Genomic DNA, 27214 nt, shown 5'->3' on the forward strand with positions numbered 1-27214 from the left:
GCCTGCCCCAGTCCAAGCGTTCTCCTGTGAGTCCCAGGGAAGCCAGCAGAGCTCTGCTGGCTCGCAGCTGTGCCCGCTCTCTGTCAATCTGCACAGCAGAGTTTGGTTTTCATGCTTACTTTCCATTGCTGGTTTATCCATCGGCAGTTCCCAGCCCAGCTGCAGGCACCGGCCACCCTCTCCTGACAGGAGGAGCTGTGCTCCCTCCAAAACTGCCCTGAAATCCCATCCTCGGTTCCCTGCCTACAAACCCGGGGAAGGAACTCCACTGGTCGATGGAGACTCCTCAGAGAAGGACATTTTTTCATAAAACTACACAAAGGGAATGGATAAAACAATTCACTATGCCACAGGCTCTGGACCTTCCCTCTTCCAGACTTCCTGTGTGTGGAGCAGGAAAGCTGGGTCTGCCTGCGGGGATTTTCAGTGGCACAGCGACCTCCAAGGCACAGACCTGCTGTCACTCTGTGCCCTCTGTCAGTATTCCTGCAGAAACACCCCGACAAGCTGAAAGCATGCTCTGTGCCCAGGTGTGAAATGTGGCAGCAGCTGCAAAATGAGGGTGAGTCCGGTTCAGCGATGGCACCTCAGAGACAGCTGAATGCCTCGGGGGAGACGTGCTGGCTCTGTGCTCAGGACTCCTGACGTCCTTCTAGAGCTGAACCAGAAAGCAGCTGGCTCTGAGACACATCCACATATCCCAGCACACCCAGAAATGACCAGAATTGCACTCAGCCCATCAGCCCCTCTCCCTCTGAGACCCAAGAATGCAAACACTGGCTCCAAAACATTTTAGTTGGAAACACCAGAGCAGCCTGGGACTGTGCAAAATCTCACATTTATTGTTCTTAGGAGGTTTATTCACTGCCCAACAGTCACTGCAGTTAATTTGTGAAACAGGAGTTTGAAGTGTAACCACAGCTCAAGACTTCTCAGGTTGTTATAAACTTCCGTATCTGTCCCATTGAAAAAGCAACACTTCCAAGTATTCATGAGATCAGTGTTCAGAACCCCAGACTGTCCATGGAGCCCGTGGGAGCTCCCCAGGCTGATCCCTTTGCACGTGTTCCCAATGGGAAGCGCTGATGGATCCGAGACCGCCTGGGGACAGCACACAGGGGACCCCAGGGCCAGGCTGGGGAGGACTGTAAGGGAAATGAAGGGGGGAAAAGACCTATCTACACCAAAGTTACAGCCAAAACAGAGCCTACAGGCAGAAGGGGTCAACAAAGTTCCCTAATCCTTCACATGACCAAGCAGGGAGTTCCATTGCCTACTTTCTGCATCCAACCCAGGGAATGCTCCAATGAAATGTTACAGCCAGGTCACCATCAGTGAGAAATCATAAAAATTACTATTTTTACATATATATCTTAGAAACAGTAGGATGTATAACATTTGCTTAGTTGGTGATGGGTAGGAAGAATAAATAATGTTTAGTTTATTGTTCAGAGACACTTGTACAAATTCAGGGATGCTGAATATTTTTTCCATGAAGTGAAGTTCATTTTTTAAAAAGGTTTTTTCAATTTAGGGTACTATTTGGGAGAAAAGTCAATAAAGAAGAAGATATTAGTTTCCTGTTTTGTATTAATCCTCAGGCTATTTATTTTGTATTTCTGTAAAAAAAACCAATGGTTTAAAGACATTTTAAGTTTTCAGAAGTTTATTCATCTAAGTTTATAGCACTAATGCTTAGCTCTGTAGCCTGTAGATAATTAAAGTAATTAGGGCCAAATGGATTACAGCCCCTCATGCACTGCAAGCACTGGGGGGTGCATTGGGGAAAATGGGGCTCAGGAAAGATTTGGCACCCACCATGTGAGACACCAGCCTGTGGGAGCTGCTGTGGCACCATTAAAACTTTTTGCATGAAAGCATGTTTATTTTCCCTTTCTTATTTCAGGTTTTGCCTGTTGGGAACAGATGGCAAGGGGAGGGTGAGAGGGTCACTGGCTGTGGGTATGAAATGGAATAGAAGCATCCTGACCCAGTACCCAGGAGAATAAACCATGATGAGACCCTAGACATCCAATGTGTCAGAAGGACTGTGAGGCAGCACAGGTGACATCATCCTGCTCCTTGCCTTGTGTCACACCAGTTCCCACCTGCCAGGGCCACCCCCCTCCCCACCCAGGCTCTTCAGGTAAAGCCTTTGGCTGAATCAGCTTTGGAGGGAGCTGAATGCAGCTGAGAAGCAGCACAGCTCCCCAGAGCAAGGAGTGGAATTCTAAGCATTCAAATTTGTTCCTGAAGACCCTGCCCATAGCTGGAAAAGAAGGGTCTCCAGGGTAACTTTCTTTTCAAAAGAAGCCAAAGCACCACAGGAAAATAATTTTATTAAATCCCTGTTTAAAAGAGCAGGGGCAACTCACATGTGAACTCAGGTTGCTTTGGGTGGGCTTTATTTTTTTACAGAACAAATTCTCCCCTTTGTTTAATACAAATGCTTCCAAGTCCCTCCAGGACCCTTCTTACTGGATACACGGCAGTTCAATGGACCAGGTAAACAATTGTGTCCCCAATGTCCCTTGTCAGGCCGTTCTCAGTGACACAGACGTGCCTCTGGGCCAGGTCAATGTGGAAGATGGCTTGTTCCAGGATTGGAGTTTTCCCTGCTTCCTCTTTGCCAAGCACTGGAACACGGCGGGGCCCAAGCACGGGATCATCAAACCTCATCAGCTTCACTTTAGAGAGATCTGCACAGAGAGAGCAGCTGGTCAGGCCCTGGGAGCTGCACACAGGCCACAGTAGCCACAGAGTTAATAAGCACAGCAATGCTGAACCCTTGGAACTTCACACCTGCTTCAAGAAAATACATTCTCATGGGAATACCTGTCGTGCTAAGGTTTACACCAATACAACAACGTCCTTCAGGGGTTACACAGGGAGTTCCCAACAGAAATGGGGATAAACCACACAGAAGCACCAGCTCCTAATACCACTGAATTTGCTTTATCTGGCTCAGGACAGCTCTGAGTAACTGAACAGTTATTCCTCATTTTCTGAGGGATGAACTGCAGAGATTGGGAGGAAGAGGAGGGTGAGAGTTGATTTCAATACAATTCCCTATCAAAAGACAGACTAATAAGACTGCTAAGCAGACCAAGCCTGAGACCCTTCAGCTAAGCCTTCCTGCAAGGGCAGCCTCCCAGCCCTGTGGCCCACAGCACACTGACACCTCCTGGGAAGACAGGGAGGAGTCCCTGTTTCACCTCACTCATTTCCAAACCTCCACCCAGGAGCTGGCAGTGACTCCCATCCCTGCACACACAGGGCATGTCCCACGTCTGTCACACGTGTGAGCACCCCCTCAGCAGCTGGCACAGCTGTGCCCTGCACTGGAGGCTACCTTTGATCCCCCTGTCCATCTTCATCAGGCGCCTGATGATGGTCTCCCTGTTGTCCCCTTGCCTGATGTCCATTTTTGTGGAGAAGTGGCCGTTGCAGGGCTGAGGGTTCACCAGAAACACGGACACGCCAGGCTGTGAGAAACAACACAGACCTTAGAGGAGAACCGTGCATGTGATCCCTCAGGAGAAACATGGAACTACACCAAATAACCATCTGCTCTTCATGAATCTTTCAGAGGGATAAAATCCCTTTAGAACCTGCCTGGCCACGCTGGGTACCAACACTGCCCCAACTCTAAAATGCAGCCCAAAGTGTAACAATTGTTTAAGACATATTTAGGGAATGACATTTTTACTTTGCAAGTAGAAATATTCATACATGATAAACGTTCATGTCTGATCAAAGTTTTTAAATGGCATATTTTAAAAAACCCAGACAAAAGTAAAGTTTCAATTTAAGTTTTTTAATTAAGTTTTCAGACTTTCAATATCTGAATTTCTGATATTACCTCAGTTCTGAATACAGAAAATGGTTTTCCAGGACAGCAGTCTTCTTTGATTTTATCTTCTGCTTCAGAAGCAAACTTCACCTCAATGTGATCCAGCTGTAAAAGAAAAAATCGGGGAAGAGGGAATAAGCAGGAGTTTATTGGCTTTAGAGGGAACAGCAGAGGCTACAGGCCCATCAAACAGCTGCTGCTCCAGCTATCCCAAAAAATGCCAAGTAGTAGGTGCCAAGTCTGTACCAACCTCCAGGGAATTTGTCAAATAGACAATGTTCTCCATGAGCACTGCACGCTCATCAAACTCCAGCTCAAGATCAAGAACACGAGAACCATTTTTCTCCAAGTTTTCCTGTGGGGGGGAGGGAAAAAGTATTAAAACCCTCCAAAGGCTGCAAGCAAAATGATGCTTCAAAATGGCAAACTATCCACATTAGTCATGAAAAGAATAGGCTTGTAAATCCAAGAGCTCTCTGCTGGCACAACATTAACATTGGAGCAATAATTTTCTTGTAACAGGGCTTCTTCTTCTACAGGGAGCTGGTGACACTGATGGGAGGAGTAAGAGCAATTAGAACACATTTTTAATATAGAACTGAAAAGGTGTTTGACATTCACAGTTATTTAAATCCCTACTTAATGTGCAGGTTGAGAATTCACAAAATCAGTCAGCATTTCGGTGGTATTTCACAGCAGGAAGCTCAGGCTTATGACCCAGTTTAAAACAAAGGACAAGCCCACAACACCTGGACGTGCTCACAGCGAGCTCTCCGCAGGGAAATAACAACCACTTTGTACGTTAACATAAAAGTAACTTAATTAGTCCAGAAAGCCAGCAGCAACAGTCACAAGAGACACAGTATTAAAGGCAGTATAAAAACCACACGATTTATTTTTTTTTTACTAAAACAAAACTTCCTCTTTGGAGTTTAATCTGTCCCTGCCTGGCTCTCACATGCTGAGCCAGCTGTCTCCTTTGAAGCTCTGCTTTGTCGGCCTCAGCATGGTTGTGGTTTCCTGGTTTCCTCATCAGTTTAATGTGAAAGATTCCCTTTTAACATGGAACTGCTTCCCTTTGTAAATCACAGAGGTGCTCCTACATTTCAGCGCTCCTCTGATGAGTAGGAAGCACAAGCAGAGATGCTCCTTGTACCCTGGAATTGATGAATAATTGGTTTCGGAGAAAGACACTGCTCAGGGGAGTCTGAGCTCAGGTGTTTCCGTGTCTCTGTGGGAAACAGGCTGCTGCTCTTTGGAAGCAAAAAGACGGATTTGAGGTAAGCCTCAGCTCCTTCCCCACTTGCCCCAGGATCACTCACTGCTGCCAGACTAAAGACACCAAAACACAGCAATGTTTCAGCCCTAACTCTTGGGACTGAGAGCTTGTCTGACCTTTCCCAGCTGGATCAGTGGATCTGACACATCCTACTGTTCTTACAAACTTAGACAGGAAGCTCCAGAACTGCTCTGTGCTCTCTGCTCCTCTGAAGATTTCCAAGCTCCCATGAAAAGGAACAATCAGAACAACCCCACAGAGAGAGCAAAGAACAGTCCCACTCCTCATGACAAAGCTTACAAAGAGAAGTAATTATTATGTGCATTTCAAAAATCAAGCTAAAGCTTAAAGACAAAAAGTAATTTTTTTTACACTCATTAAGATTTTTTTCCATTACTAATCCCTCTCAATTTCTACAGATCATGAAAAGTCATTAAAAAGGTTTTAAATCATATACTGCAACCCCCACCCCTCATTTAAAAAAAAAAAAAACTGTTAATTCTTTGCTTCTTGGCTCTCCCTAATTATTGTATTGAATTTTCATCTGCAACAGAAAGCACAAGAAAGTTTTTTTAAAGAAATGGAAGCCAAAATTTTCATAGGTTTGCATGATTCAGGGAAAATAATGGACTATCAGCATATTAAGTGATAAACATAAGAATCACACTCAAAATTCATAATTCCATTCAAGGCTCAGAACAGTCTGTTGTTTCCTCCCTTACACAAACTGCAATCAATCAACTCTTGGCCTTATTCTCAGCTTCCAGTTTCTATGTCTCCAAAGCAACACTTGACTCATGTCAGCATGAAAAACTGGAGAAGTCAAATAGGATATATTTCAAATACAGAGGGATACAGGTATGTTTGAAGTACAGATTGCATCACCCACAAAAGACAGAAAGCACCAAGCCCCAATCAGATCCAGAGCTCACCTGGGCTAATTCACACAGAGACATTTTTATTATGTAGTTCTTCTAGAGATGTAGAAGATGTTTATAAACAAACTCTTGAAGATGCCAAATAAGCAGAGGGCAAGGGGGAAGACACTGCATTCACAAAAGCCTTTCCTGTACCCGAACTGTCCCTCTGACACTTACCTTAACCATGGCAACAAAAGGCATCACCTTCTTCATATACTTCTTCAGCTCTGGCAAGGTGTTCAGCTCACTGGCAATTACTTTATTATCTGGCAGTTGACCTCCACTGCCCTAAAACAGGGATGAAAAAGCATTAAGGAGAACAGCTATCATGAAAAACTTGTCTTTCAATATCATGTACCTTTCCTGCTTTCCCATAAATACCAGCAAGGTTTGTCAGCACCATTGATTCCACAGATAGTTTTCTCATCCTTCTGAAACCCAAACAGCATTTAACACTAATACAGGAAAAAAAGCCTGCACAATGCCCAAAGGTGAATACCCCCAAGAACAAATCCCACACAAAGAATTCCACAAATTCCACAAGCTGGAATAGTCAGGACTCCCAAATCTATCAGCTACAACCCTGGTGTGTTCAAGCTGAGGATGGCCCATTGGGATCCCAAAAGCCACTCTCAGCAGTTTCCCCATGTCAGAAACATAGATCCTTCTGTTTTCTTAATATATTTCTTCTTATACTGACTTATTCCATTTCAGCTATTTCTTGAGACACTGCTGAGTGGTTTACACTTACTCAAGGACTAGAACAAAGCTTCTAGGCCCGCTTGTGGAATAAGGCAGCAGTAGTCTGTCAGTCAACCATGTTTCCTCAAAAACATACTTGTAAAGAATATTTAAAAGCTAACCACTTACAAATGGAAGAAACAACAGAGCACAGGCATGTTTTTTACTCAGATTGTCAAAACCAATGAAATGCAACTGTCAAATCAATGACAGTCCTTGGGACATATCCATTAAGCATCAAAACTTACGGGACAGTTGTAAAAGCATGAAGAAAATGAAACTACTGAAATAATTTGGTAACAAGGTGCAGCTTATAAACTTTCTACAGGTGAGCCCCCAACCAGCTGGCAAGCAGCTGGAGGGCAGAGGAGGGGAGGAGCACCTGGAAGTGCTTGCGCAGGACAGACAGGGTGGTGTGCTGCCAGGGTGGGTAGCTCTTTGCCACATAGATGGTACAGTGAGAAGGCTTCTGGCAAGGCTCTTTTGTACTTTTCTGAGGAAATAAAAAAAACCAATCAGGAAGGGGTCCCTAGGCAATACAGAATTTTCACACGTGCACACAAGCAGAGCAGCCTCACCTTTCCCTTCGCAGGGGCCATGTAGCTCTTGAGGCGCAGGCGGAGGTCATGAGCTGCCTCCATCAGGTACTGAGAGGAGCGAATCAGCACCTCATCCACGGGCCCTGCTGCTGGCCACGAGGCCCTCATGATGGAGTCAGCCTTGGGGCAGAGCGAGACAGGAATGCACTGAGGGAACACACCTTAGCTGGTGGGCTCCCAACCAGGACAGCTTCATTGGAAAACAGTTTAGCCACTTTGGACTCAGTGAGCACCTACCCATAACAACCCAAAGGAGGGGGCACACAGACAACAAGCACTGTGAGTGTGTTCAGGGCTATACACACAATCACAACTACCATATGCCTATGGAATGCCACCTACAAGCAGAGGGCTTAAAAAACATCAAAACTAAGCTTTATGCAGAGGTGTAAGACTATTGCATTGTTACACTAAATTTTAGATCACCTCTTCGTAAGCAGACAATAGTGACTGATATTAGTGTTGCACGTATCATCACAGCAACAGGCCAGCTCCCTGCAGTCACTGTCCCAGGGACAATGAGCCACTATGAATTCTTGGATTCTGACATATCTTCTACTTGTACACAAATATCTGTAAGCCTGACATGGGTGTTACTGAAATCCATAAAAGCTCAGATGTGAATCAATGACAGAACTGAAACGTCAGTACCTTCCCCAGCAGGGACCAGATGTGCTCACACAGGTGGGGGCAGATGGGAGCCAGCAGCAGAGTCTGCACCTCGATGAACTGGAACACCAGCTCCCTGTGCATGCCCTCGATGGCCAGCTCCCGGTACTTGTCTTTGGCTGCCTGGAACAACAGCACAGCCATCAGCCCTCTGCTGCCAGGGAAACACACACACACACACACACCTGCAGGCTCCAACATGCCTTCAGAATGCGAGCAGCTTGTCATAATCCATTATTGAGTTCTAGGAACTGTATTTTCCTGAAGCACCCACATGTGAATCTGCCAGTTGGCCATTGGATTTTTGCATTTATGTGGTACTTTAAAAAACTGTTTATTGGCACAAACATAAAAGACAAAAACATTCACAGCTGTGTATCAGGTGCTGTCATCCCAAATAACTTACATACTAATAAGAACTAAGAAAAAGGCAATGAATATGATCTATCATTACACATAATTCAGCCTATTTAGCCCTACTCCCAAGTATCTCAAAGCAGCCACATGAAGGAGTGTGTGTAATTCATTAAACGGAGCAGCATGGCTCTGCAGACACTCTGGAGACATGGTTTATGGAGGATATCAAAAAGCACTATGCTTCCAAACAATTTTGTTGATGCATTATCTGGCTTTCTTATGAAGAGTCCTTTATCACAAAAGATATAAAGAAAGGCAACACTCTTTTTAATAGTGTCTTTTTTAAAGCAGCTTCTTGTTCATATTAGATATCAGGACTATTTTGCAGAATTGCATTTGCTTTCCTCTGGACCTTTGTAAACTGACACAAGCAAACCTCTACAATTCCACATTTATTCCCTTGAAGTACTCTTGTTTCTTGACACAATTCTGATTCCAATTCAGCTGTATGATTAAGGATCAGAGACAGAAGGATTAAAATAAATCCACTAAGTAACAAATACCAGGTGTCATTTTCTTACATCTCCTACCTGAAACTCAAAGAAGCCAGTTTTCAGAGCTTCCTTAAACATCATCTTCTCATAATTTTGGTCTGTCTTCATTATGCCTGCATTCATCTCACTAGGAAGGGAAGGAAAGTGACAACATCAATACAGCATAGTCTACCCCATGTAACAGCAACATTGTAAAACTGTCACCAATGCAGCCAAACCCCATAACCTATTCAGGAATGAGCTCTGTTTTATGGAATTAGTTAATTTTTAGAAAAAATAACTACAGGATTCCTCCTTGCAAGGAAAAACCTGGTCCAAACTGTATTATTAACCTTTGTACCACACCTGGCAAAGACTCTGTCATTGAAGGTGCTGGCTGGGCCACTCCTCAGGCTGTCTCTGTTTGCAATCATCTCCTTCACCCACTCCACCCACGTGTAGAGACGAAGAATACCAGCATCTGCCATGGCTTCCACAAAGTTGGCATCTTCAACAGTGTCTCCAGCATCAGCCAAGGCCAAACGCATGCCTGAAGAACAGGGGATCAGCTGCCAGGGCTGGGTGCCACCAGCTGGCCAATATCCATGGAGTGCTGCGCCTCCTGCCCCTGTGACAGCTCCCTTCAGCTGCAGTTAACAAATGCAAAGCCAGGTCACAAACTGCCTGGCCAGCCAGAGATGCCTCAAAGGAGGCACTTGCCCTGGGAGAGGAACACTGCCCTCCTTGGGAGGGGACCAGACAGACAGCAGAACCAGGAGCCCAGCACAGTCCCTGCCCAAAACACAGGAGCATGTGAGGAGCATGGCACATGTGGATACAGAGGGCACAAATATGTACACAGCCCATGCACATCAACAGCATGTCCTGTGCTCTGATCTCTTCAGTGAATGTAAGAGCTCAAGCAGGCTGCTCCTGGGGAGTTCGGCCCCAGGAGCAGCTCCTGGCTGAACCAGGTGTGCTAACACACATCCCAATCTTCCATGTGGAGTTCAGCTTTTCCACAAGAACAGGTGGTAAGTCGCAGATTTATTGCCATTCAATACTCCAATGAACTCCTTTGAAAGCAAAACACTAATTTTAGTCATTTTGGCATAATTGACAATCAGATGCAGGTCAGAACACACTCACCATCTGCAGAAAACTTGTCAACAGCTTGAGTGAGGGTGAGGAAGTTGCCTGTCGATTTAGACATCTGAAAGAAAGATAAGAGTGTTTGTTTTCTCACACATCGGCTGTGTTGGTGGATAAGCAAGACAGACCCAGCAAGGGTTTGGGCAAACAATTTTCTCATGAATCACAGCAAAAAGCATTTTGGTAAATCTGAATGAGGTCTCACAGCAAAAGCAGACTGAACTCTGCATGCACTCGGTGACAAAATATAATCCCAGAAATTCCCTAAATTAAACTTAAATACCACTTTAAAACTGGCAGCTTCAGATCACCATGTATTGATTTTTCAAGAAGAGCTCCACTAGGGTTTACTTTGGGGTTTTTTGGTTCATATCAGACAGTCCCCAAGGCCTAATTCCTGGTTTCAGACACTTGAACTCAGTGTCATATTAACTTAATATGTGCATTGAACTTGCACATATTAGCGAGCTATTGCCCCAAACTTCTTCCTCTCATTGCACCTACTCCAATGCTCTAAAAATATAAACTTTACTTAAATAAATAAATATTCTATATTACCCTAAAACTTAACAGAAATCTTCACTGAACTTTTCACTAAATTGGTGAGACCACACAAGAGCTGACTTAAGAGAAAGTGCTACATAAAATCACAGACAAGGCAGGTCTTTAGTTCTAATGAATGAAAAACTGGAGGGGAACTAATGAAGAAATGTCACTATTTCCCCTGCTTACATCCCAAGAAGAAGTTTCCAGTCTGGCTAGCAAACGCCTATTCTGACAACACAAAAGCCTGTCACACAAAACCTCACTGTACCTTTTCAGAATTGAGGAGCAGATGTCCATTGGCTCTCACAGCTACCGGCCATTTTTCCCTGTTCAAAGGCAAGATACAAATCTTTTGGCCAAGTAAATACATTTTCTCTTTTTCAAAATAGGAACAAACATTTTATATTCCAGTTTGAGATGAATGCCTTGAGTGGAATCTTCAAAAAAATACCTAAGGATTGTCTTAAATATATTAAGGAGTGTCTCTGAAGATGAAAAGAACTACAGCATAAAGGCTAAAGATTATCATTGCTGAAACGCAGGGCAGGGAGCAGTGCACCTGCAATTACAGTTCATTTACGTCACCCTCCTCTGTCAGATATTTTTAATTTAAAGGCCAGTGATTGGCACTGCCCAAGAGCACACAATAGTGCTGGGTCCACATTACTACCCATGAAGGAAGGAGATATTATTGTCCACAATCATCTTTACTATACATCAGAAACACACTTTTCCTCTGTACAGTTTTATACAACCCCTAAACCAAAATTCAAGGGAATGCAAACAGTATCTTCACCATAAAAGCATCATGCAATGGGCAAAGATTCTCAACCAGTCCTGCACAGACCATGGGAGTATATGTGGCTCTTTTAACCATTCTTGAGAAGGAATTAAGGAGACTTAATAATAATGCCAAATAAATTCCAGTGCAGGAATGCAACTCAACACTGGGAAATCCATAGGAGGAGATAGTGCAGAAAAACCAGGGGAAATAATGGTAAAAAACCTTTCCATTTCAATCGCTTCTGTTATAGACAACTGTATTAAAGCTGGAATATGAAAGAATACATTTTCAACACAATTCTAAATGTTGTACAGCCCAAAGGCCATTAGCAAATGTAACAGAACTGCAAAGTTTCCAGCTTTACCTGCCTCACATCCCAACTCACCTTTGCTCTGACCACATGGCCACATGATTGTAGAGGTAGTACGACAGGTGATTTGGAACAAGATCTTTGCCAGAAACTCTGAGATCCACAGGATACCAAAATTCAAACTCCTCCTTCAGCTTATCCAACTTCTCCTTTGGAATGTCAGTTTTAGGGAACGGAGCTGTCTTGAAGAAGATGTAATCCCAAACCTCTTTGCTCATTTGATGTGCCCTGCACAGAATCAGTCCCACATTGCACAGTCAGTAAGAGCTCCTCACATTCTACAGCACTTTCTGTAAGGCAGCTTAAACCTGTGGCTCCATTCTCACAGCACAGTCCACCCGAGCAGCAAACACAGAGACAGTGCCCAGGGCCTTTACCTGGGTTCAGGTGATAGCTCTGTGCTACACAGAGAGGAAACGCATTCTGGACCCCAAATACTTCCACTACACATTAAAAAACACCTCAGATAGTGATCTGTACTACCAGTCCAGAAAAAAAATCCTACAAGCACAGGTTTGCTGGTTTGGTTCTGACAGTTCTTGTTCCATGCTTTAAATTCCTGTGCTGTGACTGGGCTTGTGTTTGGTGCCAAATTCATTGTAACTGAAGGTGACTGAAAGGATGGGTCATAAATCCCCTTTTCCTTCACACCACAGAGCAACTATCAGTAAAAAGCATTTTCCAAGGCTGCTAGATGTTATCTACTTGCATGGGAGAGCACTCTAATTGTACATGCTTAATTACATCAAATCTGTAATTCAGGGACCAGGATGCTCGCTTCAAAGCTTGTTTCCAGACACGACTAGCTCATGCAAAGCTTCTCTGTAATTAGAGGTTTGAGCCCAAATGACAGCCTTGCCCAGTCTCAGAGGTATTTCTTTAAGAATCAGAATCTTTACTTTGGAAATGGTTTTCAGATTAGTTATAACATCAAGTAAGAAAAGTTTCCATTCCAATATGTAAACTACTCCAGAAATTAGTCCATAACCCACACAGAATTAGAGCAGATGATTCAAGGCACAGTTTGAAGTGTTTTTTCAACTCCAAACTGAGCTGTACTATCTCATCTCTCTGACCCCTGTCCCCACACTTCAAAAGCTACTCCAACCAAGGGGTCACATGCCTCCTCCCCCTTGCTCTGAAGACTTCCACAGACAAGCTGTGGATAAAAGATGGTTCTGAGCTTCCAGGAGAGTGACAGTGACAAAAACCAAGAGCTAAATCCTACTCCCTCTGTACACCGGAGCCTCCAATTTATTGTGGTGCACAGCAGTGTCAGCAAGCAGACACCTAAGCAGCCAATCACCCAAAGACCTCCCAAGGCCCATTTCAAGGCAAGTCAAACAAGAAGAGAAAAAGGTGATTTACTCTCCACACAGTTCTTTCAGAGGTGCTTTCAGAAGCACTTTTCCACTCTCTCTTCCTCTCACTGCCGGTCACACTCCTCTCTTTCCTTACTGCCCCTCTGTAAACCTGCTCTAACTCAGCTCATGGCAGGTTAAGTTTAATAAAGACGCTTTTTATACACAAGAGCAAAGACTCAGCCTCCTTGGCAAGTCTTTCTGCAGAGCAATTCAGGAGATAAGCACACCTAATTAAACAGGAGAATTTAATGGTTCACTCTCCTTACCTGATGCCCAGAGGAGACTCTCCTTGGCCCCTGAGATTCCCCCCCTGCAGCAGGTGAGCCACAGTGTAATAGGCCATGTAGATGGTGGAGTCAGAGAGAGACTCAATCAGCCACTGCTCATCCCAGGGTAAGCGGGTCCCTGCAGGGGAAGGCTGTGTCAGGCACCCAGCACCACCCTGACCCCTCACACACACAGCAGCTGATGGTGATTGTCAGTGGAACACATAAACATACATATATACATCAGGGGAAGGCTGTGTCAGGCACCCAGCACCACCCTGACCCCTCACACACACAGCAGCTGATGGTGATTGTCAGTGGAACACATAAACATACATATATACATCAGGGGAAGGCTGTGTCAGGCACCCAGCACCACCCTGACCCCTCACACACATAGCAGCTGATGGTGATGTCCAGTGGAACACATAAATTACAATACACATTCGTACTCATGCTAATGGGTTTAAAAATATTTGGTTTAAAAATTAAACTATGCATTTGAAAATTTTACTCAAGGGCAAACAGTTGCTGATTTTCAGCCTATTTCCTGACACAGCTCAGCTCAAGAACATCTGCTGTGGGTTACAGTGCACATCTAGCAGCTGGTCCATGTCAGGCTACACAAGATGAAGGCTAATCAGGATTCAAGGAGAAAACTCAAGAAATGGTATAAGCTCCCTCTTCTGAGGTCCCTTCCAAACCAATGGGCCAGGCAGAAAGCTACTAAGATGCTGCACAGACTACCTGTAGTAGTGCAAATATTACCAGCCCCATGCACTTCCAACAAAGCACACCTTCTCTGGGATGCTGGGCCAAGATACAAGTTGGACAACGTTGCTTCCCCACTTCTCTATACCACTGGGGATGTTATAAGGCACTTAAGACTTCCAAATGAAGCGAGGAGCACCATCCTTACAAAGGACCAACTGAGAAAGGAATGTTTTGCCTACCTAAGCCATACGTCCTGGAGCACGCATGCTCTTGTAGCCAACCTAAGGTAGCTTCAAAATTTCTCCTAGTCTCTTCACAGAACCTGTAAGAAAGAAGCTCTTACTGCCTTCAGCCCTCTCAGATGCCCAAGAGCAACAAAGCCACTCTCCTTTACAGGCACATTCATAACTCACGTCTCCAGATGTTGCAAGCACTCCGATGTCTGTTTCTTCCAGCTCGCTTCACCATAATCTAAATACCTACAGTCAGGAGAGGTTTATTGTAATAAAGCAATCGAGAAGTAGCGTACAATTGGAGCAACTTTGTAACTGTAGCTTTATTTCACTCACCACTGGTCACAAAGGGCCACGACACACTCATCAGCAGATCTCGATATAACTTGTTTCTCAGGTTCCATATAAATCATGGCTTCACCCTAAGAGTTGAAAGGGCAATGAAAGTTGAGATTTAAGGACTTACCAAAGTACTGAAAACCCTGACAAGTTACTAAAAAGCATCCCCTCCATTCTAATTTGGTTTATAGCATTTACCGCACAGCTCTCACCACTGCCCAAGCTCTCTGCCTCAGTATTCCCTCTGGTAAAATGAGGCAAGGCTTGACGCTGTCCTTCTCTAAGGTACCAGCTCACAGCACTTTGTACAGAATGCATGAGGAAAAGGAGGACACCAGCACCAAATATTCCCCACTGACTATGCCCCCTGACTGAAACAGCTCCTAGGAAACTCTGGAGGACACAAGGAGGGGGAAAGGCAAAGGAAAATGGGATGCTGAGCTTCAAATCTACTGCACACATCATGCATGCTGATGCATTATAATCTGGACATAACAGTGCCACAACAACAAGGGAATGATGACTAACTGTCTGAAGCCTCCTCTCGCTCCCAATCCTCATCAGGGAGTCTCATTAGAGGGATGCCACAGTCATTGTTTGTTTACTGCTGTTTTCTGAAACAGGAGCCCAGCAAGGGGGCATTTGCACATCACATATATCCTTCACTGGCTTGAAAGAGACTTGACAGCCCAGGTCCTACACTTCAGCATCCTCCCAGCTATACTAAAGAACAAATTGGACCATCAGAACACTCCTAGGGAGAGTGACAGAATAAGGCAGGGAACAAGAGAACTCTAATGAAGCTGCTCAGCCCACTTAGCACAAGAACACCAGGTCCCTCTCTCTGCAGCGACCCACAGCACCCTGAGGGCTGCAGAACCACACCAGGGGTTCCTCTGGTGACTCAGCCCTGTGAAAAGGACAAAGCAGACAGTTCAGAAGCAGCTGTGTGCACACTGCCACTTACCTTATCCAACATCAGCTTCTGAATGCATTTCTTGACATCCTGAACTTTTTGTCCTTTGAATTCATCCACCAACATCACCTGCAAAGATGGGTCACAGGAGATATTTTTTTGAAAATTTAGCAAGAAATAGGTGGCATAGGTGTTCAAATCAATATAAGGAAGTAGCAGGTGCTGCAATCTTTGACATGCAAAAAATAAGAGTACAGGTATTAGGTTTTTTTCATTATGTGCAGTCATCTTTACCCAAAACCAGTTTGTACACATGTCAGCATCCACATAGGTGACAGATTGCAGAGTCAGAAATAAAAACTATTGCTTGCTTACAAAAGAACAGCTGAGAAATATACATGGTAAGCTACTGAGGTAAAGACAGGAGGAAAAAAGAAAAACAAAACAAAACAAAAAAACCAAAACAACAACAACAAAAACAACCCAAAAACAAAACAAAAAACCTGCAAATAATAACACCTTCTCATTTCATATCAGTTTCCCTATCTATACTTGCAACAAAATGGATCAGCTCCCCAGAAGGTGATCACTTGTTCAGAAACCAGGTTATAACGCTCAGAGAACACAGCAATGTGTGAGCGGAAACTTTCTCCAATTCTACATCACTCCTTCAACTGCAGAACCTTACTGCAGGAAGAGGCTAAATGAAAAATCCTTTAGGACTGCCCCTCTTTCTTGAGATTTTTTTTTTAATTCTTTACCTGCCTTTTTTTTTCCTCCTAGTTGAACTCACCAAGAAACCACTTACCAAACCACTTATCACTTACAAAATCTTGTATTACTTACTCCCTCATAGAATCCTTTCAGGTACACTCTCTCCTTGGCCTCTGCAAGCTTCTCTCTGTCATTCTGGCTCTGGATTTTGAGCTCATCACAGACAAATGGAGCACAAAGGTTGCCATAGCCTGGGATTTCAATGATGGGCACCTGAGAATTAACAGAGGACTGTCAAACCCCTCCTGCACCACAGTACTCATTCCATACATTCACAGCATCCAACACAAGTTACACAGGGCTTACAACAGATTGCTGCAATTCCACTCATGGCCCAGAAGTTCTGGCAGCCCCCAGGGGGACTCCTGAGCTGCCCAGGTGTGTCCCATGACATGGCACCACACAGAGCTGTGCCAGGACTGCAGCTGGCCTGTGGAACCAAGGGTACTGCAGAATTAGGGGATGGCTTTATCTGTAACCTGCATTTTCAAATGAAAACTGCCTCTGCCTCGAGGCTGTGCTAACAGGAGGGACTTAGCTTTTTGCATTTAACAGATAACCTCCTAAACTGGCCATGAGGGCATTAAGTTTTCATCAGCCAACAGGTTATCAGGATAATGATACATTCCATTTCCCAAAACAGTTAACTCCTATAAAAATTGACACTTTCCTTTCTCTCTGAAATATAGCATAGAACAACAAATCTTGGTTGCAACCCTTAACAGACCAAACGTTGCAGCTACAAGAAGGTATGAAAACTTTACATTTTTCAGCTTTCAGCTGAGAAGGACTTTAAACAGAAACTCTGGAAGAGGTGGCACAGCTCCTGGTTTGTTTCTCATCAGTGAACATAACATCCTGTGTGCATGGACATGTCTGGGTGCACTCACCGGCTCAAAGGGCAGGACCATTTCATCTCTGATGCCATACTTCACCCTCAAAGCCTTGAAAGTTGGAAGAAAAAAAACAATAGATAGAAGTCTTCTAGATGTAAAGGTTTTTATCCATTCATAGTGGATTTTTTTTACATAATGCTTTATTACAAATCACACAAAGACACTTCCCTGCCTTATCACCATTTCTGACACCTGAGCTCAATCCCCGTCTCATTTCCAGGTGATTCCTTGCCAAATTGTCTACATTTTTTAAAATGGCAAAAATTGATATTGCTCTACCCTGAAATGAGTGGGCAAAAATTCAGTAGCCAGGGATAGCTGTTCAGACACTGAGGTACTCCTGCAGTTAGTAACAATCACATTCAGACTCATTTGAAATCCATAGAGAACCTTAATCTCATTTTTGGAAGTCATTTCCACAACAGGAATTCATTTCTGTTTCCCTGATGCTCTTCTCTACCTTAACATGCAGCACAAGTTACATGATTCTCGTCCAAAACTCAGACCTGAAGTCTGAATAAAACCCCATCTGTCCTAGCCCAGTTGGTTTAAACTTCATTTATTTTTAACTGCTTTCATACCAAGTTAGAGATGGCAAAATGTCAATTAAAGCAAGTTTCATTTTTCTCACTGGATATTCACTTTTGACCGTTTTCACTAGGGAAAGGAAACAGAAACAATTCAGCTAACAGACTGACCTGCTTCTTTTTCAAATCTCTCAGTGCTGCAAAGTCATCTGGAGAGTCAGAGGGAACACTTGTCACCACTCCAGTTCCTTGGCAAAGGAAAAGATAAACAGATGAAAGGATTAGTCCCCACACACTGAATGCCAGCGCCCATCCAACAGGCTCTGCTGCAGAATTACCTTTATCCTCCTTGATGGTGAGCATGGGCAGGGCATGTATGACCTTGTAGGTGCTGAGGGGTGCTGAAAGTGCAGCACCAAGAATCTCCTGAGCAGGACAAAGGAACAGCATTACAGTAAATCAGGGGCTTTCAGCCTAGTAGAGTAAGCTCTCCTGGCTGATATTCTTCCAACTTTCTGCACATTTTCCTGACACATTACAAATTAAATACATTTTACATACAGATGGACAAGGAGGAAGTATATTTGAAAAGGTGTAGTACTATTTGAGACAGGATATAGGTTATATATTGTTAGGAAAGTCAAATAACAAATACCAAGAAACTTAAAATACAAGTATGTAGAATTGGAAAAGCATAGGAAGCAGGACAGTTTGCTTCCAAGTATCTGAAGCACAACAGCACTGAGGCAGAAGTGGCTTAGGAAGTCAGTGTCAAAAGTGACATTAAACAAAGAAAGTATATTGTCAAGATATTCACACACTGACAGGAGGCAGTCAAGATGCAGCAGCTGTCTTTTACCTCACTAATTTGCTTGAATTCACATCACGTCTACTAACAAAGGAAAAAAGCATGTATTTTCTACTTCATTCTTCAAAGCAAGATCAAGAAGGTGGTGACAAGTTGTAGTGAATGGAGATCAAGGGATGCAAACAGCTGAATGTGCTTTGTATCAGGATGAATAAGCACTACTGATGACACTTGCACAAAGCACACAAGTTAAGGACAGCAAACCCCAAAACCACTGACATTCACTACTCAGCTAAGAAAGCTTCATTCACACAGATGTACTGGAAATGTCAGTACCAACAAAAGCCTTTTCCACATAACCTTTTCTAGCTATCACTTTTCCTCCTCCCTTTCCATTTAATCTTCCCAGCAAGCAGAAAATCTTTACTTAACACTATCCTTTCAGCACATCATGCTGAGGGAATAGGAATGCATCTGTCCCCAGCTAAGTGCACCAGACTATTCTCCCAGCAGCAGCTCTGGATTGGCTGCCACAGAAGCTGCCTGCTGCTTTCATTGTTTGTCACTGAAGATTTCAGTCACTCCAAAATTTCTGTAATCCCTCCTGTATTTTCTTTCCCAAAAGAATTGCACCATCACCTTTGTAAGCCCCAGAGGTGCAGCAGAGCCTGGCCTGCAGGCTGCAGGGTGCTCACCTCTCCCATCAGCTCCTTGACCACGGGCAGGACACCGCTGTCCCTGGTGAAGCCCTGGTAGGACATGTTGCGGGCGGCGCGCTGTGTGCAGATGAAGATGTCCCCGCTGCCCGTCTCAAAGCCGATGTACTTCATGTCTGGGCGCAGCCAGCAGTTGGTCTGCCCAAACATGGTCTCTGGCCTCAGCGTGGCAGCCACCAGGAAGATGTTTTTCCCTCTCAAGCCACTGGGGGGAAAAAGTACTGGATAAGTTACCAAAATAAAACCATCATGGCTCATACAGAACAGGCTTTTACACTAACATCAACTTCCAAGCAACATTTCCTAAGAGACAGAAGTGGGTCATTAGTTCATTGTGGGTTTTCCTTTTTTTTTTTTTTTTTTTTTAATTCCATCTGGAGGTCCACACAGACACAGCAAATAGAGCAGGTCAAAATTCTGACCAAGTCTTTGAAATGATGGAAATAACCAGGTGAAATTAAATTCTGCATTAGGCAAAGCAGACTATTTAATTCAACGGTCAGTTCTGGCCAGGAGATAGAGTCCATCTGCCACTAAAAAGTCAAGACCCACCTCAATTTCGCAGGGTAAGGATCCAACACCTTCATTTTTATCAGCGTGTATTCTTGAGGCCCAACACCCTACAAGTGCCACAGACAATGCAACAATCAATAAGTGAAACTCACTTGAGCAGGAAAGAAAACAAATCCTATTCTGTAGGAGCCTAATCCTACACTATTTAAGGTACTGATGCTTTCCTCAAAGTAAATCCTATTTCCATTAATATGAAAGGCTGTTCACTAAAATGCAGACTGCAGAGAGGTTATACTGTGCTCCTACAGCCAAAAACTTACTAGTCCCAGACACTGTCTCAGCAACATCTAAGTTAACAACAGCTTGTTTATTTAGTTTCAACAGCTAACAATGCAATGGAGTAATGCTGCTGGCACAGACTGCCAAACAATCACAGAAACCAGCAACAATGTAAAATACATAATTCCAGACAAATCTGCTCAAGAGAGGAGTTCATTCAATTTTCACATGCACTGACAGCTGAGAGCCAGTGACTCTGCACATCCAAACTATATTCTGCTCTAAGACATAACTTACTTTCCATTTAGTATTTAAGATCATAAGCAATGCATGAAAATGTCAAGTTAAAATATTACCTCTCCTGTTTGCCTGTCATGATCCATGCAAGGCTGTCCATCTTTAGGAGAATAAATTGTATATCTAGAAAAAGATTTTCATTTAGCAGTGAGTAAAATAGTGTATAGAGCAAGAAAAAAAGTATAGCTCTCTGGGAAAAAAAGGCCTCTTAATGGCATTTTCAAATTTTGTTTGGATCTGTTTCCACCAGTGCTAATGCTCAGTTTTCACAAGAGCTTTCAGAATTGACTGGTTTTTGCTTGGACCTGGTACCCAAGGGAAAACTAGACCTGGAAGACAAATCTCACATGCTTTGCTGGCACAACAACTACACTTCACTGCATCAGGCAGAGCACCAGCAAAGAACAATTCTGGTTTCTGGTGAGTTAAAAGCACACTCTAGAGACATGTCACAGGGCTCTGTCTCTGATACAGCTGAGCTTATCCACTCTCCCAAAAAACTCAGAGCTGAGTGGCAGCTTACCGTTTGCCAAACTTAATCTTATTTCTTTCCTTTAGAGTAAGGAACTGCCATCGCACAAAGGAATCATAGTAGGGATTGACATTTGTTGTAATGAAGGAACGCCTCCAGTCCACCTGAAAACGGGCAAGAGGCTCTAGTAAGTAAGCACAATCAAGAAATCAAAGGAATCTCATAATAGCTTAACTATTACCTTAAAAATAAAAAGAGCCTTCTCTCCAAAAAGACAATGCAAGTACATATCCCATAAAGGGTGTAAGCTTAAATACACATCTGTGCCTGCTCTCTGAGCAGAGATGTCAAAGACTTGAGGTCCCTCCACTGACTGAGAAATTCAGAGGTTTTGCAGTACTTTAAACCAACCATTCGAGCTGCATTTCAGCACTGCCTTGTTTCATCACCTTTATTTCTCTCCATTTACAAAAATCCATTGTCAGCAGGACAAGTACTTTTAGGAAGAAGACTGATGAGATGTCAAATAGAACTACTGCCAATACTGACTACTGACAAGTTATCTCACATGGGAGCCATAAGTCATAATGTCCTTATTGGACTCATTTCCAGCTGTGACCACTGTACAGGGTACAAGCTCTATATAAGAAAGCACTTAATTATCACCCAAGCCCATTAAATGTTAAATGACTAATTCCATAGATATCAGAAACATTCCTGGAATTATGCTGGTATTACTCAGAAAATCTCACGGAGAAGCAGCACATTCACCAACACAGTAACAATACAGGTGTGGCTGCCTGCATAACTGAGGCTGGGATCACCCAGACTCACCTTCAGTCCCATGCTCTTCAGATCCTGGACAGCAAGGGGAGGGAAATAATCCAGCCAGTGCTCAGCTTCAGAAAAACTGACCACTTCTTCATCAGACAGACCCAAAGACTTCATGATCCCCCACTGGTATTTGGAAGAACCAGTCTTGGCAGCAGCCTTGCTCTGAAAGAACAACTGGGATTAGGAAGAAGTCCACAGTCCTGTCACAAGAGCATTTACCACTGTTAAAGTTATTGTTTCTGATTCCAGATACACAAGTTAATACAAATAATTTCACATCCTCCCTCTAAGAGTGAGGGTAATTGATTAGAGTTTCCATTCTACATCCTGTATTCACAGAGTTTCCTTTCTACCATACCTTGTATTCACTGCTCATTCCCTAACTCTCCTCTTCCCAACTGCCCCATGCCAATATCCAAAACACCAGCAGAGGCTCTGCTACAACAACCTGGCAAGGAATTGCCTGTTGCTGAGGTCCTGCTCAAACCCATGGGTTTTTGCACCATGGAAAGGTGGATAGCCCTGCACCCCTGTACCAAAAGCCTTTGCTGCTGTCACTTTGCTTATGGTACTTTTCCCAGCTGCTGTCCCTTGAGAATCTCCTGTCTCTCCCCAGCAGTGACCCAGGCAAGGTCACACCTTCAGTCCTGTAGAGCAGCCAGAACCTCAAACCCAGCAGCTCCAGTGGGACAATCTCTTGAGCATAGATAAACAACATACAGTGCATCTCTGAGAGTCTTTTCCCAGACTTGATTCTTTGCCTTGCTTTGGAATACTCCCAAAATCCTACATCTCATTTAAAAACCTGGTAAGCGAAAATAGTTTGGATGATTTTACTGAGCCTATCTAGACAGAACTGGCTAGACACCAACTTAGAAAACAATAACTAGAACAGCAGGAATACACATGCTTTACCTCTGAGAAAGCAGGGTTATTTCCTACAACCTGCTTAGGAATGTTCCATGAATGGATTAAAAAAAAAAAAAAAAGAGAAAAAACCAAGAGTATTACTCTGGATTCTTTCTCAGAAAACTATTAGGCAGTGCATTAGCTTACCAACAAGAGTTCATGCATTAACATGCTATCTCTGGAACCACGCAGCTAATGCATTTTTTCAAGTCCACCCTAAAGGTAACTCAGCTACCTTGGAAAAAACAAAAAAATCTTTGTATCGAGGTTTCTGTGAACCCAAAAGAGGAAAAGCCTACAATGTGCATGCCAAAATTTTGACAGCAGAGCTCTCAGTCCAAGAAGGCTTGGTTTAAACTTTACCTTTTTGCCTTTTGCTTTGTCTTTGATGATAATTTCCTCCTCTTTTTTACCAGAATTTTCTTCCTCTTCCTCCTCCTCATCAGGAAATTCCGGTGGGCAACCATACAACTCCATTTCTCTTTTCAGCTTATCTGCACAAGCCTGAACAGAGTTATTGGGAGTGTGTCAGCCAGGGCACCAGCTGTACTCGCAGCCAAGGAGTGGGTTTTACTGATAACATTTTGCATTCCACGCTTTAAACTTTTTTTGGACCTTGCATTAAGATCTAGGAGATCCTGCCACTTCCAGAACACCTTCCAGGGCAGGAAGAGGTTTACTGTAAGGATTTTCTTGCAAAGGAAAACATACAACAGGTAAAATTCAATTTTCCAGCACGGTGTCTTTTAAAGTGATGTTATAGCTCAAGCACAACACAGGTTTATTACAAATTTAGGTTCCAAATCACACTGTCTTGGTGAGCTTTTAAATAAACTAAGGTGATGTTGGGGATAGACAGTAAGCAAGGCCCCGAGCAGCCTTAGGGATAAAAAACCCATCAGAAACAACCCCCCAGCAACTGCCAAATTCTCACCTTGATGGGCATCCCCGTGCAGTGCAGCCCAAAGGGAAACAGGCAGCTCCTCCCCTTCAGCCTCTGGTACCCGACCGCAAACTGCAGGCAGGGAAAAGGGAAGAGCTGAGACAGGAACGGCCAGGCTGGGCCAGCTCCTGCTCAAACACAGCTGTGACTCCTTCTGCAACACAGCCAGGGCAGGTGACAGAGCTGGGGGCAGCCCTGGCACAGAGGGGAAGCCGAGTTTGTGTCCAGGCCTGCTCAGGCACAGGCGTGCCAGGCTTCCAGGCTGCACCAGAGACCCATGGGTGCACAGGGGGCTGCTGTGGAATCCCACCCCAGCACCCAAAACCTGCTCCCACACAGCTCACAGAGCACAGCAACCACTAACAAATGGGACAGGTCTCTGGTGAAGTTTGAGCCGTTTAGCAGCATCTCCTAAAAATCTCATTTCAAAGAACAAACAGGGGAAACACCTGCAGCCCCATCTCATCAAATTAAAAATTACATTAATGGAATTTCCCTTCAGCTAGCAATATTCCTACTGAAAATGTGGGTAAAAAGGAAAGTTTAATAAGTCATTACTAAAGCTACGGCATCCTATTAGCTCAAAACTGAACTACAAAATCAGCATTTGTTCTAGAATAGTATTTAAAGGTAGCAGCAGAGGAGAATTTTTACCTCACATTTAGATAAGGAAAACGTGTGTCCCAGATGCAGGCGGCCATTCATGTAAGGGTAAGGAAAGGTAACAAAGTACTTCCCTTTGCTGAGAAGAAAGTCAAAGGATTAAAACACATAATGAGCTTTGTAAATGACCATCAGACAATACACAGCAAAACAGGCAACTGGGATGTTCAGCTATTATCAACCCACAGTGATGTTAAAATATTTTCCTCGCCAGTAACATGAGTATTTGATTTTAAAGAGCTGATACATTAACAGGCTTTCTCATCTTAAAAAATAAACACAAAAGAAAAAACCCACAGAGGACTGGCATCACACAGAAACATTGAAATAGATACAGCATGCTCCCAAAGGTAACAAAGTCTAATCCTGCTTCTGCAAATTAATTACTGCAAAGGCTTAAAGTAATTTATTTAATCTCCCACTGTGTGAGTTCAGATTTTAAGGGCACACTGCTTGCAATCACTCCTTTCATAGGGATATATTGTTGCAGGGTGTTTCAAAGATGTATTACATTGTTGGAACCTGAGCTCTCAAAGCAGCTAAGAAAATATTTACATTTAGGACACTGAATTTCTACCTCCACCTTTGTACTTCACGCCTTGTCTCTCTCCCCTTCACACACTCCCTCGATCCATTACCATGAAGGAATAAAGGCCAAGTCATTTGTTTGCCTGCAAAATCTACAAGTTAAGAACCTGACACCTGTTACACCACTTCAGTTATAATCTTGGTTTAGTCTGACTTTCCCACACACCAAGAATTAACCTCATAGTGCCAAGGTCAGTGCTTTTCCAGCCAGAGACCTTCCACAGGATTAATGCAGCTCCCCCAGACAGCCCTCCACACCTGTGAGGAGCATGGATCCCACCAATTCCAAAGGAACTGCGCTTGCAAGCCTGCTCCACATTCCCAAAGGATAAGCAAGTTTCTCAGGGCTTACTCTGGGGCAGAAACAAAAGCAAGAGCCCCATGGTCTTCCCCAGAGCGCAGAGCACTCTCTGCACCTGTGCAAGGCTCTTCCTCCCTGCAGCTCTCTCCATCCCTGCTGGGGCTGCAGCCAGTGGTGACCAGGGGGGCTCCCTGCCCTCCTCCAGCTCCACACAAGGACAAGAGCCTGCTCCACAGCAGGACCTGGGGTTCTGTGCAGCACTGCTGTGCCCTGTGAGGCAGAGCAGGACACACCTTCCCTCAGACTGAAACCTCCCCAGGGGAGGGCTCAGGCACCCACTGCAGAGCCTCCTCCACGTCAAAGGGCACAAGTCACCAAAGAGAACTGGTTTTCAGCCCACAGAGGGTACTGACACTGCCAGGGAATGAAAAAGCTTCTCTCATCCTGCTGGAACTCAGCCACACATGTACCCAGCTTTATGTCATCAGCTGCAGAAATGCCAACAAAGTATGAGCAAGTCCTTCCAGCTGAGCCATGAATACTGCTCATTACAAAGGGGCCACTTTCCCCCCAGCAGATCTTGAATGAAAAGGCATTTCAAGCAGTGAAAAACCGAGTACACCATACCTCCTCTGGTCCTTTCTGTCTGCAGCATTGACCTCAAACACTCGATCACGCTCCCACTTCTGCTGGACCTCTCTTTCAATCTTCTTCAGGAAATCCACTTTCGCTGTTCCTTTACGCTCCTGTTCAGCAGAGAAAGGAAGAGAAGTCTGGCTGAACAGGGTAAGAAAGAACTGTAACCCATCACAGACCACCCTGATCTCCCTGGGCAGGGGCAAGCACTGCCCCAGGTCCCTGCAGCAGGGGTGGTTCTGCCAGCCCGAGATCCAGCCCTCTGAGACTGGAGCCAAGATCTGCAAGGAAAGCACCAACAACCATTTCCCACAGCAAAGCACTCTACAGTAGCCAGGACACACACACACACTGGCCAATAAAGAACAAACTTAGAGATGTCTGAACTGGGGAGGTAGAAAAGGCTATAAATCATAACTGAAAACTCCTATAGAATTCTGGTTTTATTCTAGACTCTCCATAAACCCATGTGATGCATCCCCCTCTTGATGTACATAAAGTGGGCACAGCATTCCCTATGCCAGGAAGAGGGCAGGTAACAGCTCTAAGTGTAATTCACGGAGCCGGTCAGGTAAAGCATTCCAAGCGATTTTAACTAAATGAGTGCTCAGTAGCCCTTCCTCTCATTCTTTTTTCACATAACATATGGCAAGTATTAAAGGATCTTATTCTTTCACCATACAACATACAGGAATTGTTAAAGGACACAGGCATTACGGACACACGCATTCTGCACTCATAAAGGTTGAGGATGTATTTTTTGCTCATCAAAACCAAGACACGCCTAAGACCTTTACACCAAGGGGCCGCAGCCGCCGGCCAAAGGCCCCGTGCACGCCGCTATAGGACCCTCGTCCCGGAGAGCGCGGCACCGAAGAGTGACCCTGAGGAGAGGGTGAGGAGGGTGAGGAGGGTGAGGAGCCCCCGGAGCGCGCCGAGCCCCCGCAGAGCCCCAAAGCCGGAGCCCCGGCCCGGCTCCCGAACTCACCGCCATGTTGCCGCGCCTGACGGGGCCCGCACGGGCCGTGCCAACAGCGGCAACGCGCGGGGGAGCCCAGGCCGTACCAAGGCAGCAGTCGGGGGAACACCGGGCCTTTTTTAGCGTGCAGGGAGGGGAGAGAAAGAGAGCGGCAGGGACAGCGAGCGGAGCGGTCGCTGCGGGCACTCGTCCCGGCTGGGGAAGGGGAAACGAGCCCGACGCGCCCGGCCGAGGGGTGTGCCCGCCGGCACGCTGTCCCTTTAAGAGCGCCCCCCCCAAGATGTCGCCGCGGGTTCATGTGCTCGCTCTACCGAACTTGCTGGTTCTCCCTGACCCTCGGCTCGGGCCCTGAGCGGCTGCCATTGGTTGGCAGCGCGGAGCGGCAGCTTCTGATTGGTGCTGGTGCGCGGCCCCGCCCCGGCCATGCCCGGCAGGCTGCGCTGC

The 27214-nt window shown here is 44.8% G+C and overlaps 1 protein-coding gene across 1 annotated transcript; it reads right to left on the reverse strand.

The window, feature by feature from the left end:
- Nucleotides 1-827: 827 nt before the first annotated feature.
- Nucleotides 828-27008, reverse strand: LARS1 (leucyl-tRNA synthetase 1). Its single transcript, XM_030957462.1, has 32 exons — nucleotides 26780-27008; nucleotides 25783-25901; nucleotides 24258-24345; nucleotides 23595-23675; nucleotides 23024-23164; nucleotides 21752-21913; nucleotides 20969-21081; nucleotides 20505-20568; nucleotides 19909-19976; nucleotides 19336-19561; nucleotides 18171-18258; nucleotides 18004-18080; nucleotides 17300-17353; nucleotides 16482-16622; nucleotides 15687-15764; nucleotides 14717-14802; nucleotides 14561-14626; nucleotides 14387-14469; nucleotides 13434-13572; nucleotides 11819-12031; nucleotides 10918-10975; nucleotides 10101-10164; nucleotides 9318-9501; nucleotides 9009-9099; nucleotides 8044-8184; nucleotides 7372-7512; nucleotides 7176-7286; nucleotides 6230-6340; nucleotides 4104-4208; nucleotides 3863-3958; nucleotides 3353-3485; nucleotides 828-2699 (listed from the first exon to the last, which is right to left on the reverse strand). The coding sequence occupies exons 1-32, from the start codon at nucleotides 26783-26785 to the stop codon at nucleotides 2494-2496; spliced, it is 3534 nt and encodes a 1177-aa protein (XP_030813322.1). The 5' UTR covers nucleotides 26786-27008; the 3' UTR covers nucleotides 828-2493.
- Nucleotides 27009-27214: the final 206 nt, after the last annotated feature.

The sequence above is a fragment of the Camarhynchus parvulus genome, chromosome 13 (assembly GCF_901933205.1).
Source record: "Camarhynchus parvulus chromosome 13, STF_HiC, whole genome shotgun sequence".
Lineage (NCBI taxonomy): Eukaryota > Metazoa > Chordata > Aves > Passeriformes > Thraupidae > Camarhynchus > Camarhynchus parvulus.